The following is a 13,486-nucleotide window of genomic DNA, read 5'->3' as shown; positions in this document are numbered from 1 at the left end:
GGGGGAAATGGAGTTCAGCTATCAGTCTTCAACTAGAATTGTTTCAGTATCACTAGTGCTTTGAAAATTATTTCTACATATTTAACTGCCTTTCAAAATAGCCTATAGAGAAACTTAAGCAATTAGCATGGCTGATATTTAAGGACAATTCTACCTTTATTAACGGTATGTTAATCACTTAAAATTAATGACTTCATTCATTTCAGTTAAGAAAACAGTTAACATAACGTTTATTAAGTATTTGGACACATTACCTTCTTGTAAGCAAAAGCTGTTCCTTGGATGACATAACTCATTCTGACAGAAGTTATGACTCAACAAAATTACTGCCCAGTCCAATGTGATGGAGTTTGTTACTCTGGATTTGCCTCTGAGACTCGTCTTGCTGTCGTCTTTTGCTGAACTGACTAGACAGTTTAGGAGGTGTCTCCTGCCATACGTATTCCACATCAGCACACTGACTACCAACAATCCCCTGGAAAATAGATCACTTTATTTTTTCCAGGAGTTTTGAGTCTAGAATGGAGGGAAGCTCTAGGAACAAGCTTGCTTAGCACTGCAGATGACCCTGTGATTACCACCTTCCCAGTCTTATGTATTCAGCGGTTCCTTACCTGCCACTCTATCCACTGATCTGTTGCCTCCCACATTGTTGTGAGAGAGATTGGGACTAACACCAGGGAGTTTAGTGTGGTAATAGTAGCAATTAAAGCAATACTTGGCTCTCGTCACCTGAGTCAACATGACTCCATGACAAGCCACTCCACGTATCTGACATGTGCTTGTGGATGCTCTTAAGAAAAGCAGGATCAGTTAGTGAACCAGTAGTGCCAAAGTGTAAAATAAAACAAAGCCTCACACTCTGTAAGATGAAACAAAGCCTGCAAATATACGAAGCCTGAAAAATACTCCCTCAGTGAAGTCATATTCACATCGTTCAAATGGTTACTTTTACTCCAAGGGATTAAAAAGCAGTAGCCTGTATTTTTTTTTCCTTCCACCTGCAGTCTTTCAGCCCCAGTGGCTATGATCTTTACTAGACAACTTAAAGCAGTGAGGAGAAAAAAAAACAGATTCCTCCTTGAAAGGCCAACTCCAGGAGAAGGTCAAATCCCAGTCCAAGACATGTACAGTACAATTTTTTAGGCACGTTAAGTGTGTCTTTGGAAATCTTCCCATCAGATAGCTTTCTTCCAAAAAGGATAATAGTTGAAGACTTACTGCTTGTGAAGTTGACATATTGCACTGTACTAATATCCTGGATAACCTCTGGCATGAGTTCAGTCATGTCAATTTGGTAGGGTTCATCTTCCATAATTAGGTTTTTTATCTTGTCACTGACAGCAAAAATAGCTAGGAGACTAAACTAAAAACCATTAATGGCTATGCTGTTATCCTTTCTTGGCCAAGACTACCTTATTCTGGCCAATTCTGCATGGGTGTCAATCAAACCTTGAATTTCAAGGACCATATTGATCAGAGGTATGGAGGTTTTTAAAGTTTAGTGCCTGAAGCTGGAATCGTAACAGAACTTGGGTCCTTAGGCTTTCTAGAGATGGTACTCTTCATGTAGGGCTGGCTAAAATACTTATCTTGGTGACTGTTGCTCTACAATTTCTTATGCAAAGAATTCTATAGTCTGATAAGCATTTCAGCAATAGCATCTTACTTTTTCTTGCTGAAGTCCTTGGTTCCATCCTAGTGCTTGTCAGTCCCATTAGAATTTGCGTCTCACTGTTGCCTGATTCTACAGCACATTTAAAAATAGACTCTTAGCCTTAGAATGTTGCCTTGGAGTTTGCAGAGACAGTCCACTCATATGGGTGAATGAGGACCGAACCATTAGACCAGTATCTTACTATGGGAGTTTGGGTTGGGGGAGTAACTGTTAAAAGCTAATTAGAGCCTTGAAGGTTAAGATAAACCTTGAGATAAAAATAATGATCCTTTTGTAGTATGAAAGAGTACTTATTCCTGTCAGTCATTGAGGTACCCGTAGACTTTACAGGTGGAGAACCTGAGGAGGGGACAGAATTGAGATGAAAAGTAGGTATTGACTGAATAGCTAAAAGGTGAGGAAAATGAGGATGAAGCAAAAGATTAACAGGGTGTCTTAGTTTGGGGTTCACAAGCTAGAAGCAGTAGACACCCATGTGTGCACTCCCAGGCAAGCACGCAAAATTGTACACAGGTAATATATGGGATGTGAAGCCAGGTCTTATGTAGCGATAGAGCTTGAAGCTAAACAGGTGGTCTGGGAAACTGGAATGAAAGCTTGCATATCCTAGTCTGCCCAAGGCTGTACAAAGCCAGTGGGATAGCAGATGGCCAAAATGTGAAATGCCAGATTGTCACAGCTTCACGTGTTTGACAGTTGAAGTTCAAAAGCATGCGTGGTATCCACAGCTTCAGATGGATTAGTACCTGCACATGAGTTGGCTGCTTGGCTCTGTGCACAACAACAAATTCAAACTGACAAGCTCTGTTTCTGAAGTACTGTTCTGTTGCATTCTAGACATACTGCCATTTAAACTTGGCTTTTAGTATATTGTGAATGTGCCCAGGTCACTTGTGGTTAGAAGAGGCAAGTAGCAGAGGGAACCTCAGGCTTGAAGTAGAAAATGAAGCCCCATGCCTTGGGAGGAAATTAATCTAGATTGTACCATTGTGACTTTCAGTGTGGTAGGTTGTTTTTTTATAATATGAGGCTTATGCATATGGAGAGAGGTGACCTATCATTTGTAGAAAATAAGTGACTGGCAGTCTTTTTGTGAGAGATAAGGAGACAAACTTGAGACAATGATCTGTAAAATACAGCTGCATCAGAAGTTTTTTTATAGCCTTAACTACACTGTAAGTGTAAATTGTGCCGTAAAATTCTATGGTGTGGAATACTGGAAAGACCTTCCTATGGGGAGTGTAGTCTGGCCGATTGAAATTAATCCACTCTCGCTGATGGAAAAAGGGCGTGTTTTCATGATTAAAAACAACCAACCCCCCACCCAACATTTCTGTAGCATTTCTGTTGCAGAGGATACAAAGTCTTTTTAACTTCACATTTAGCTATATTTTACTGTTAAATTTTGAATTCCTGCCTCTTTCCCTCTAAAGTCCATGGAAGTTGTTTTTCAACTGTGTGATGCCTTTGATTTGCTTACTGTGAGGATGATGAATAATTATCGAACTTGTGCAAAATCAGCGGTTTGCACAAGGCAACGTGTTTGCAACTGAAAAAGCTTCCATTTGAAGCTTCCAACCACATTTAAAATACTTGAGGGGGAGATGAGTACAACTGTAGCACTTATGACATTTTTATATCAGACTCAATAGTTTCAAGTATTTGAAATTAAAATCAGCAGTGATGTAGCTATGGTCAGTTGTCACAAAGTACTTATTTTTAATATTGTTGGGGGTCACTTGAAATCTCAAAGGAAATTTTCTAGAAGTCTGGTTAGAGTAGCAGTTTGTTAAAACTTGGTCAAAATAAGACATGCACTGAAAATTCTTAATGCTTTCTAAAAGCGTTAGGTCTTGGAGAGGACATGGTATTAAGCGTGGTTTTGGTAAGTGTTAACTTATTAGTATTTTTGCATGTTGCATTTTGCAGCCTGTTTCATTTTTTTTCTTTAAAACTAATTTGCTTGGTCCCAGTTTTTGCAATTCTCAGTGGTTTTTTTTTTTTTTAAAAAGCTGTCACCTGAGTATATTGCACTGTCTCTTTAAGTTTGAAATAGTAATAAAAAGCATGCTGTTACTGTATTGTTTTCTTCACTGATTTTATTAATCTCAAAGGCTTAAAATAGAGAGCTAGTTTATTCATAAACTGCCTTTTATTTATATCCACAAACTAGCTTGTTAAGTAGAGTTAATGAGATCTGGGCAGCTGGCATTGATTACGAAGACTTTGAAAGAACATCTTACACTATAAAAACGGCTTTTGCATGATGATGCAGGTAGATATAGTTTCCAAAATGTCGCTTAAATGACTAGCTTTGTGAGGATGGAAAACACAAAATAATACTTGAAAAGGATAATCTGTGGTGCATTACATTACAGATGTGCCATTTAAGCAGACATCTTCTGTAGCTGTAGCGGGGGCTGTAATTGGAGCAGTTCTTGCTCTCTTTATCATTACCATCTTTGTGACAGTACTACTGACTCCAAGGAAAAAAAGGCCATCCTACCTTGACAAAGTGTAAGTATCTTAATTTCCTAAATTAGAAGCAATAAGTATGAAGTTTTTGGCTGTGTTTATAGTTACTTCGTAAGAAACAAAACTTTAGTGTGTACTACAGCCAGTCGCTGAACCCAAAAGTGGTGTTGAGAAATTGAACATTGCGGAATCACCAGGATTTATAAAACAAAAAGACAAGCATAGTTAAACCAAGTGTGTTAAGTGTCTTTCCCCTAGAAAAGCATAGCTGTTTCCAAGGCAAAAAAGGGTTTTCATTTTTTAAAGTGCCCTAGTACACAATACTCTTAACATCTGTTAAAACTAAAATATGAAAGACTAGAGAAGCAGTTAGTCATACACAAAACACAACAAATAAAAAAATCAAAGAACTAACGTACCTAATAGTAAATAACATTTATCCCCCACCCACAAGCATACAACTTACTATTGCCACAGCTACCTAGCAAATGACAAATCTCAAACTTACCTTGAGTCACCTTTCTGCACATTCATTTATCAGGTTTTTTTCTCCAACAGTAGAAATTATGGATGTTTGGTGTAGTAACTTGTTCTAGTAGTAGATAGGTAAGTGCAAAAATTGTGTGCAGAATGGCAGTTAAAGGGTGATAACTGTCATCCCTAGGAGGGGCTGAGTTAAGGTTGCCTAGTTTGAAGTTAAGAAACCTCCCCACCTCCAAGTGGCAGTTACATGTTATCTGAAATAACAGCACTGAAGGAGCAGTGTCATAGTTAAGATTAAAACTACATCTCCTGAGATCACGTACTTGAAAGGAGGAAAAACCAGCTTTTAGGCTGAAAATTTCATATTCTTGAAATTTTAGTACATGGTTAAAATGTGGTCCAACCTGTTGGGAGTAATTTTTACAAGCTCTTATATACTTGGGAGCTTTGCTCATATGGTGGTGAAACCACTTGTCCTGGGAGTAGTCCTAAATTGGAAAAAAAAAAAAATGCTTGCAAGGATTTGATTGTGCCCTTCAATAGAACAAATATAGCTGGTAATTGAGCAGACACATATCCTTAAACATCGAGGTACTCTGAAGATACCTTGGGGGGGGAAATCAGTTCTTCGTCAGTGTTACAGCAAACAAGTACTGGAAAAACTCACTTTAAATGCCTACTCCACAAATTAGTTGCCTATGCTTTTTTACATGAACTCCTTTTAAAGATGATAAAGCAGTAATGGATTAAAAAATGCTTCAGGACACTGTTTTAGTAAGTTGAAGTAAATTGCATAAGCATACTACCTTAGTATTTCAAGCAACCTATAATCTGTTAGTGTTCTTAAAACATTTGTTGCCAGTTAACGTAACAATTGTTACCTCAGACATAATAAAGACAGCTTTGGTTTAGGAGTTGATAGAAATCTAGCAAAGCCTAAAAGGAGGGACAAGTAGAGGTAGAGGTAACTAGTAGTAAGGAAAAAAGTTGTTGACCTTGAAGTATATAGGATGAGGTAACAGTAAGTTACAGTTTCAACGTTTTAAAAAAAAACAAAAAACAGCCTGATAAACATTCTAATGCTTGAAACTATAATGAAAATGTAAGAAATTCTACCATTTGTCCCAAATGAGACTAAATGTATGGGTTTAATAACAGGCAAGCTGATGGTCAGGGAAGAGCCTGGGGTTAGAAGATGCACATTTAGGGCATGTCTACACTTACTGGTAGATTGACACTGCTGCAATTGATGCAGCGTGTGTTGATTTAACAGGTCTTCACCAGACCTGATAAATCGATGGGAGAGCACTCTCCCATTGATTTGTGTACTCCACCTCCCGGAGAAGTGTAAGGGAAGTCACAGCGCAGTGTAGTCACCGCAGTAAGCGGATCTAACTACATTGACTTCAGTTACATTATTTACGTAACTGAAGTTGCATAAGTTAGATTGATTTACTGCAGTAGTGTAGACCAGCCATTAGAGCCAGGTTTTAGCTGGATTATTTGGGGGGGTGCGGGGGGGAGGAGCTTAAGAAAACTAGGTACCCACCTCCCATTGAAGTTAACTTAATATTTGGGTGAATGTCTCATTTGAAAATAGCAGCTTTTATTACTTGAAAGCTACATGTTGATCAATATCACATCACTCTTTCCGCCTTGTTTTCTGTTTCCCTTTTCTCCAAAATACTATCTTAGGGCATGTCTACACTACAAAATTAGGTCAAATTTATAGAAGTTGATTTTTAGAAAGCGATTTTATACAGTCGATTTGTGTGTGTCCCCACTAAGCGCATTAACTCGGCAGAGTGTGTCCACAGTACCGAGGCTAGCTTCGACTTTCGGAGCTTTGCACTGTGGGTAGCTATCCCACAGACTCCGCTGCCCATTGGAAGTCTGTGTTGAGCTCCCAATGCCTGATGGGGCACAAACATTGTCGCGGGTAGTTTTGGGTACATGTTGTCAGTCGCCCCTCCCCCCGTGAAAGCAACGGCAGACAATCGTTTTGTGCCTTTTTTCCCATGTGGGCGCTATACTGCTTTCAGCAGACGGTGAAGTAGGTCCGCAAACAGTAGTCATCGAACGACCGCTTCCGCTGCCACTCTGCTCTCCTGGTGGTCCCGCAGAACCTCTATATGACCATCGTCATCTGCTGCTTCCACTGCAACTCTGCTCGGCGGCTCTTGTCTCGCCATACCATGGCAAACATGCGGCCCACTCAGCTGTTGTGTCCTGGCAGGAGATGGTGCAGTAGGTCTGCAAAACTGGTCATCCAACCACCGCTTCCCCTGCAACTCTGCTCTCCTGCAGACGCCATACCACGGCAAGCATAGAGCCCACTCAGATCACTGTAGCAGTTATGAGCATTGTAAGCACCTTGCACATTATCATGCAGTATGTGCAGAACCAGAACCTGCAAAAGCAGCTGAGGAGGCGACGGCAGCGCAGTGATGAGAATGATAAGGACATGGACGCAGACTTCTCTCAAAGCACGGGCCCAGGCAATTTGGCCATCCTGGTGGCTCATGCCATGGAACGCTGATTCTGGACCCGGGAAACAAGCACAGACTGGTGGGACCGCATAGTGTTGCAGATCTGGGATGATTCCCAGTGGCTGCAAAACTTTCACAAGCATAAGGGCACCTTCATGGAACTTTGTGACTTGCTTTCCCCTGCCCTGAAGCGCAAGAATAGCAAGATGAGAGCAGCCCTCACAGTTCACAAGCGAGTGGCAATAGCCCTCTGGAAGCTTGAAATGCCAGACAGCTACCAGGCAGTCGGGAATCAATTGGAGTGGGCAAATCTACTGTGGGGGCTGCTGTGATCCAAGTAGCTAATGCAATCACCAACACAAGGGTAGTGACTCTGGGAAATGTGCAGATTATAGTGGATGGCTTTGCTGCAATGGGATTTCCTAACTGTGGTGGGGCCATAGACGGAACCCATATCCCTATCTTGGAACCGGAGCACCAAGACAGCCAGTACATAAGCCGAAAGGGGTACTTTTCAATGGTGCTGCAAGCACTGGTGGATCACGAGGGACATTTCACCAACATCAGCGTGGGATGGCCAAGAAAGGTACATGATGCTCGCATCTTCATACAGACCAGAGTTCTGAACAGCTGCAGCAAGTGACTTACTTTCCAGACCAGAAAATAACCGTTGAGGATGTTGAAATGCCTATAGTTATCCTTGGGGACCCAGCCTACCCCTTAATGCCATGGCTCATGAAGCTGTACACAGGCACCCTGGACAGTAGTCAGGAGCTATTCAACTGTAGGCTGAGCAAGTGCAGAGTGGTGGTAGAATGTGCATTTGGACGTTTAAAAGCATGTTGGTGCAGTTTACTGACTAGGTTAGACCTCAGCGAAACCAATATTCCCATTGTTATTACTGCTTGCTGTGTGCTCCACAGTATCTGTGAGAGTAAGGAGGAGATGTTTATAGCGGGGTGGGAAGTTGAGGCAAATCGCCTGGCCACTGATTACACGCAGCCAGACACCAGGGTTGTTATAAGAGCACAGCAGGGTGTGCTGCGCATCAGAGAAGCTTTGAAAACCAGCTTCATGACTGGCCAGGCTATGGTGTGACAGTTCTGTTTGTTTCTCCTTGATGAAAACCCGCCCCCTTGGTTCACTCTACTTCCCTGTAAGCCAACCGCCCTCCCCTCCCCTCTTCGATCACCGCTTGTAGAGCAATAAAATCATGAATTTGAAACGACAATGCATTGTTTATTAATTCGTCACACAAATAGGGGGATAACTGCCAAGGTAGCCCGGGAGGGGTGGGGGAGGAGGGAAGGACAAGGCCACACTGCACTTCAAAACTTATTGAATGCCAGCCTTCTGTTGCTTGGGCAGTTCTCTGGGGTGGAGTGGTTGGGTTCCTCTCCCCCCCCCCCCTGTATTCTTGAGCATCTGGGTGAGGAGGCTATGGAACTTGGGGAGGCGGGCAGTTGATTACCCTGGGGCTGCAGTGGTGGTCTGTGCTCCTGCTGCCTTTCCTGCAGCTCAACCGTATGCTGGAGCATTTCGGTTTGATCCTCCAGTAGCCTCAGCATTGCATCCTGCCACCTCTCCTGTTGCTTCAGCCATCTCTCCTCTCGCGCATCCCTCCTGTCCTCGCATTCATTTTGTGCTTTCCTGGATTCTGCCTTTGTCTGCCTCCATGCATTCTGCTGAGCTCTTTTAGTGCAGGAGGACTGCATGAGCTCAGAACATTTCATCACGAGTGCATTTGTTTTCACTGCCTCATCTGCGCTAGCCTCTGGGAGGGAGATGCTAGTCGCAGTGTTGAAACACTTGCAGCTGTGGGAGGAAAAAAAAGGGAGAGTAAAATTGAAAAAGACACATTGGCCATTTAAAAGGAGGAGCTGATATTTTCAGGTTAACATGCAGCACAAACCCAACTAACCCCCTCCACACACACACCCAATTCTCTGGGATGGTCGCTTCACCCCTCCCCCCACCGCATGGCTAACAGTGGGGATGATTTCTTTTCAGCCACAGGCAAACAGCCCAGCAGGAATGTCCACCTCTGAATGTCCCCTTAGTAAAATCCCCCTATTTCAACCAGGTGACCATAAATGATATTACTCTCTTGAGGATAACACAGAGAGATAAAGAACGGATGTTGCTTGAATGCCAGCAAACACCGAGACCACATGCTGCCATGCTTTCTAATGCAATGATTCCAGACTACGTGCTACTGGCCTGCCGTGGTAAAGCATCCTACCATGGACGCAATAAGGCTGCCCTCCGCAGAAACCTTTTGCAAAGGCTTTGGGAGTACCTCCAGGAGAGCTTCATTGAGATGTCCCTGGAGGATTTCCGCTCCATCCCCAGACATGTTAACAGACTTTTCCAGTAGGTGTACTGGCCGCGAATGCATCCCAAGGCTTCAGGGCAAATTAATCATTAAACACGCTTACTTTTAAGTGGTGTATTTTATTTACAAAGGTACACTCCGCCTTCAAGGTCCGGGAGCCCGGGTTGGGAGGGTATTGGCTCCAGGGTGATAAACAGTTCCTGGCTGTCAGAGAGAACGGTTTCTCCACTTGCCTGGTGTGCACTATCTTTACCCTCCACCTCCTCATCATCTTCCTTGTCCCCAAAATCCTCATCCCTGTTGCATGAGACTCCCTTGCAGGAGTCCACATACAGGTATGGGGTAGTTGTAGGGGCACCCCCTAGAATTGCATGCAGCTCGTCATAGAAGCGGCATGTCTGGGGCTCTGACCCCGAGTGGGCATTTGCCTCTGTGGTTTTTTGATAGGCTTGCCTGAGCTCCTTAAGTTTCACGCAGCACTGCTGCTCCCTGTGATAGCCTCTGTCCTTCGTGCCCTTGGAGATTTTTTTCAAATATTTTGGCATTTTGTCTTTTGGAAATTCTGATAGCACAGATTCATCTCCCTATACAGCGATCAGATCCAGTACCTCCCGTTCGGTCCATGCTGGAGATCTTTTGTGATTCTGGGACTCCATGGTCACCTCTGCTGATGAGATCTGAATGGTCACCTGTGCTGATCAGCTTGCCACGGTGGCCAAACGGGAATGAAATTCAAAAGTTTTCAAGGCTTTTCCTGTCTACCTGGCCAGTGCATCCAAGTTGAGCGCTATCCAGAGCGGTCACAATGGAGCATGCTGGGATAGGTCCCGGAGGCCAATACCGTTGAATTGTATCCACACTACCCCAAATTCAACCCGGCCATGTTGATTTCAGTGCTAATCCCCTTGTCAGGGAGGAGTACAGAAATCGATTTTAAGAGCCCTTTAAATCAACAAAAATGGCTTCGTTGTGTGGACAGGGTTAAATCGCTCTAACGCTGCTAAATTCGACCTAAACTAGTAGTGTAGACCAGGGCTTAGTGACTTTGGATTTTTAAGAAACAAATTTTAGGAGGTGACTGATAGGCCCATACAATGATTGACATGACTATCTCACAAAAGTATCCCCGTATGAGGTAAGTTTTTAAAAAGAACGTAGGCTTTAAAAGACAAAATAGAGTTTAAGCAAACTTAAATTAAGGACTTCTGATGAACATACACACATGTATGTCTTTGTTACACAAAAGAGAATATCCACTAAATGTACGTAAAGGTCTAAATTTAATTTAACGCTTTAAGTCGCTGTTACAAGACAAACTCAAAACCAACTTATATAAATATAACTAAATAGAGAGCTCCTGAAAAGTGAAGGGAAAAATCCTTGTCTTGCAACTCTGCCGTTGAACTACATTTCATGTTGAAGGGGAAACAATAGAAATTTAAGTTAACATAAACAGGGGGGTAAGAAGTCAGAAGTTGCTCTTTGACTTAAATGCTTTAAGTACCACGTGATGATAAACAACAATTCATAGTCTCTCATTCTTGAGTTTACACTTCTCTAACTCAAATTTAACCACACAAAATATGTAACTTAAATTTCTTTGACTTTCACGTGGATTAAACACTTAAATCAGCTATTTATATAGTCTTAAACTGCTATATTATGTAAATTGATGCCAATGAAATGAGGGGTGCCCAACCTGCAGGCTGTACACAATGCACCAGAGCGTTTCATAAGGCCCGTGGCCTGCTTAGCACAATATACTAATAGACGATTCATTAGCGTTTTGTCCTCATGTTTACATCATTTTACAAGTGTGTAAATACACAATACTGTATAGAGGTTGTTTTTATCTAAGTAGATATGAAACAAGCTGAACTTAAAATATAAATTAATACAGGTGACTTTAAATCTTGTGAAAATATGTATAATCTGTTTGGCCCGCACAACATTGTGCTAAGGTTTATGAGGCCTTCCTGTGTAATAAGGTTGGGTCCCAATGAATTAAAGGAATTATCTGGGTACCTCAAATGAAATGAATTGATTAGACACAGACTAAAAGGGGCATTTTTTTCCCCCTCAGGAACATTACATATGAAATACTTAATCAAAAACTAAAACACTTAACTAACCGAGGCACAAAGAACAAAAGTGCCTCAGTTATTTGGTGCTCAGTTTAACATTTAAAAAATAGACTGTTTTGAGGAGGGAGGGAGTGCCAAGGATTGATCTGGTGAAAATCCAAGGTCCCTACAAAGGGTTTATCTGGATAGAATAGAAAATTTGCATTAAATCATATGTTCATTCTTAGGTGGCTGCTGCTTCACTTATTCGTAGTTGAACTACACACTACAGTAACATAGAAAACAAAACTCTAGGCTCAGATGTTTAACCGCAGTTTAAGTTCATGGGATCATCATGAATATTAAGTGGACAAAAATAAATCCATGAGGTACTAGTCAGATGGGACTTAACTGACTAACTCTTCATCACTAAAAGAATCCTTAAACTACATGTTAAATGAAAAGTAATATAAACAAGTGTAGTTCAGTCTTATTTTTTCAGGTCTCCAATGCATTGTTAAAACAAAATCATTCTAGTTTACTTTGGCTGTTCTGGGACAGTAAAGATTTAACAGCTCCTCCAGTTGCCTAGCACCTACACACTCACGTCTTCCTTAGTATATATTATGAGCTCCAGCTTCCAACTTCCCCTTCCATGCCGGTACTTGGGAGACAGATGTAGAGAACACATTTACTTTTTTGTTCTCTCCTTTTCTGTGTGGAAATACTTTATCTTAATTAATGAAGATTCACAAATTAGGTATTCTCAGAAGAGAAGAGGTAACTTTCAAAGTAAGCACTTACCTTAACATTTACTCAAATCTAACAAAATTCATTAAGGATGATAATGTTGGGATTCCCTCAGACCTCTTTCCATCAGCTTCCCAAGAACTCAGTTCCACTTCATCACTCAGGTATTTTTATTTGGCGTACAATAGTGCTATGCGGAGTTGATAAGACTCAAAAGCGGGGGGCTGGATGCAGGGTACTTCTCAGCTCCAAAGTTACTCTCTCACTTTTATATACATTACACATCCCTTTGCATTTACTACGCATTACATCACATATTTGTGTATTGGCTTGGTTACTTTGCGAGAACCAGTGCCCGTGCAGCATGTATTGTCCATGCTCTGTCCATGATTCGGCTTCCTCTTTATCTCATCTCTACATTCCTAGCTTATTTGTCTCTTATGTAGGTCATAACAAATAGTTCACTGTGTGTTCTCCCTCTTAGGTTAGTTTGCTCAGATATTCTTTTTAGTTTACTGACCTATATACTTACCTTAGTGCATATGTCCTGTTTTCAGTCCAATGATTGTTACCTACCTAATCCTGTCTTCCAAAGAATGAGGTTTCCCTGTGTGTGTTAATTACTCATGTCAGGCTAGGCCGCAGCTAGAAATTATATCCCTAACATCTGAGTATTCATAGTTAAGATTCTTAGTACACTGAAGTCTTTCCCATAATTTAAAAAAATATTTTTAATTTGAACATAGAGAAATCAAATAATTCCCATTGTTTCAATTAGTACTTTTTTTCTGTACTGCAGACAGTTATCCAAAGTAAGCATCTCGTATGCAAGTCTGATTACAAAGAACGCATACCATATGAAGAATAAGTAGAGTTAAAGAATACGAAGGTGCATGTAATTGGTGGTTGCCAATAAGTTACGTTTATAAAACTCAGTTTCATTGTAGATCTATTAGTGGTGAGAGGAAACAAAAGCTGTAGAATATGTATCCAGGGCGTTTCTGTGAAGGTATTACTGTGGAGAATACTGACTTTACTGTTCATTTGGTCTTCACAAATATGCCAAGTTAAACTGTATAATCTTTTTATGCAGGATTGATCTTCCACCCACACACAAACCACCACCTTCATATGAGGAAAGAGCCCTTTCTGTATCTCAGAAAGAAGTCATTCTTCAGGTAGGTGAATGAGTAATTTTAACATTTCAAAACAG

At 41.4% G+C, this 13,486-nt stretch overlaps 1 protein-coding gene across 2 annotated transcripts in view; it reads left to right on the top strand.

The window, feature by feature from the left end:
- The window catches only part of NECTIN3 (nectin cell adhesion molecule 3), a 122,667-nt gene that overhangs the window by 72,156 nt on the left and 37,025 nt on the right, over positions 1-13,486 (top strand). For both annotated transcript variants that reach the window (XM_037907406.2, XM_037907411.2), the window contains exons 6-7: positions 4,057-4,195; positions 13,367-13,451. In XM_037907406.2, coding sequence (XP_037763334.1) covers positions 4,057-4,195; positions 13,367-13,451 — 224 coding nt within the window. The remainder of the gene's footprint in view (positions 1-4,056; positions 4,196-13,366; positions 13,452-13,486) is intronic.

Source organism: Chelonia mydas, chromosome 1 (assembly GCF_015237465.2).
Source record: "Chelonia mydas isolate rCheMyd1 chromosome 1, rCheMyd1.pri.v2, whole genome shotgun sequence".
Taxonomy (NCBI): domain Eukaryota; kingdom Metazoa; phylum Chordata; order Testudines; family Cheloniidae; genus Chelonia; species Chelonia mydas.
This window is presented reverse-complemented; position numbering and strand designations above follow the sequence as displayed.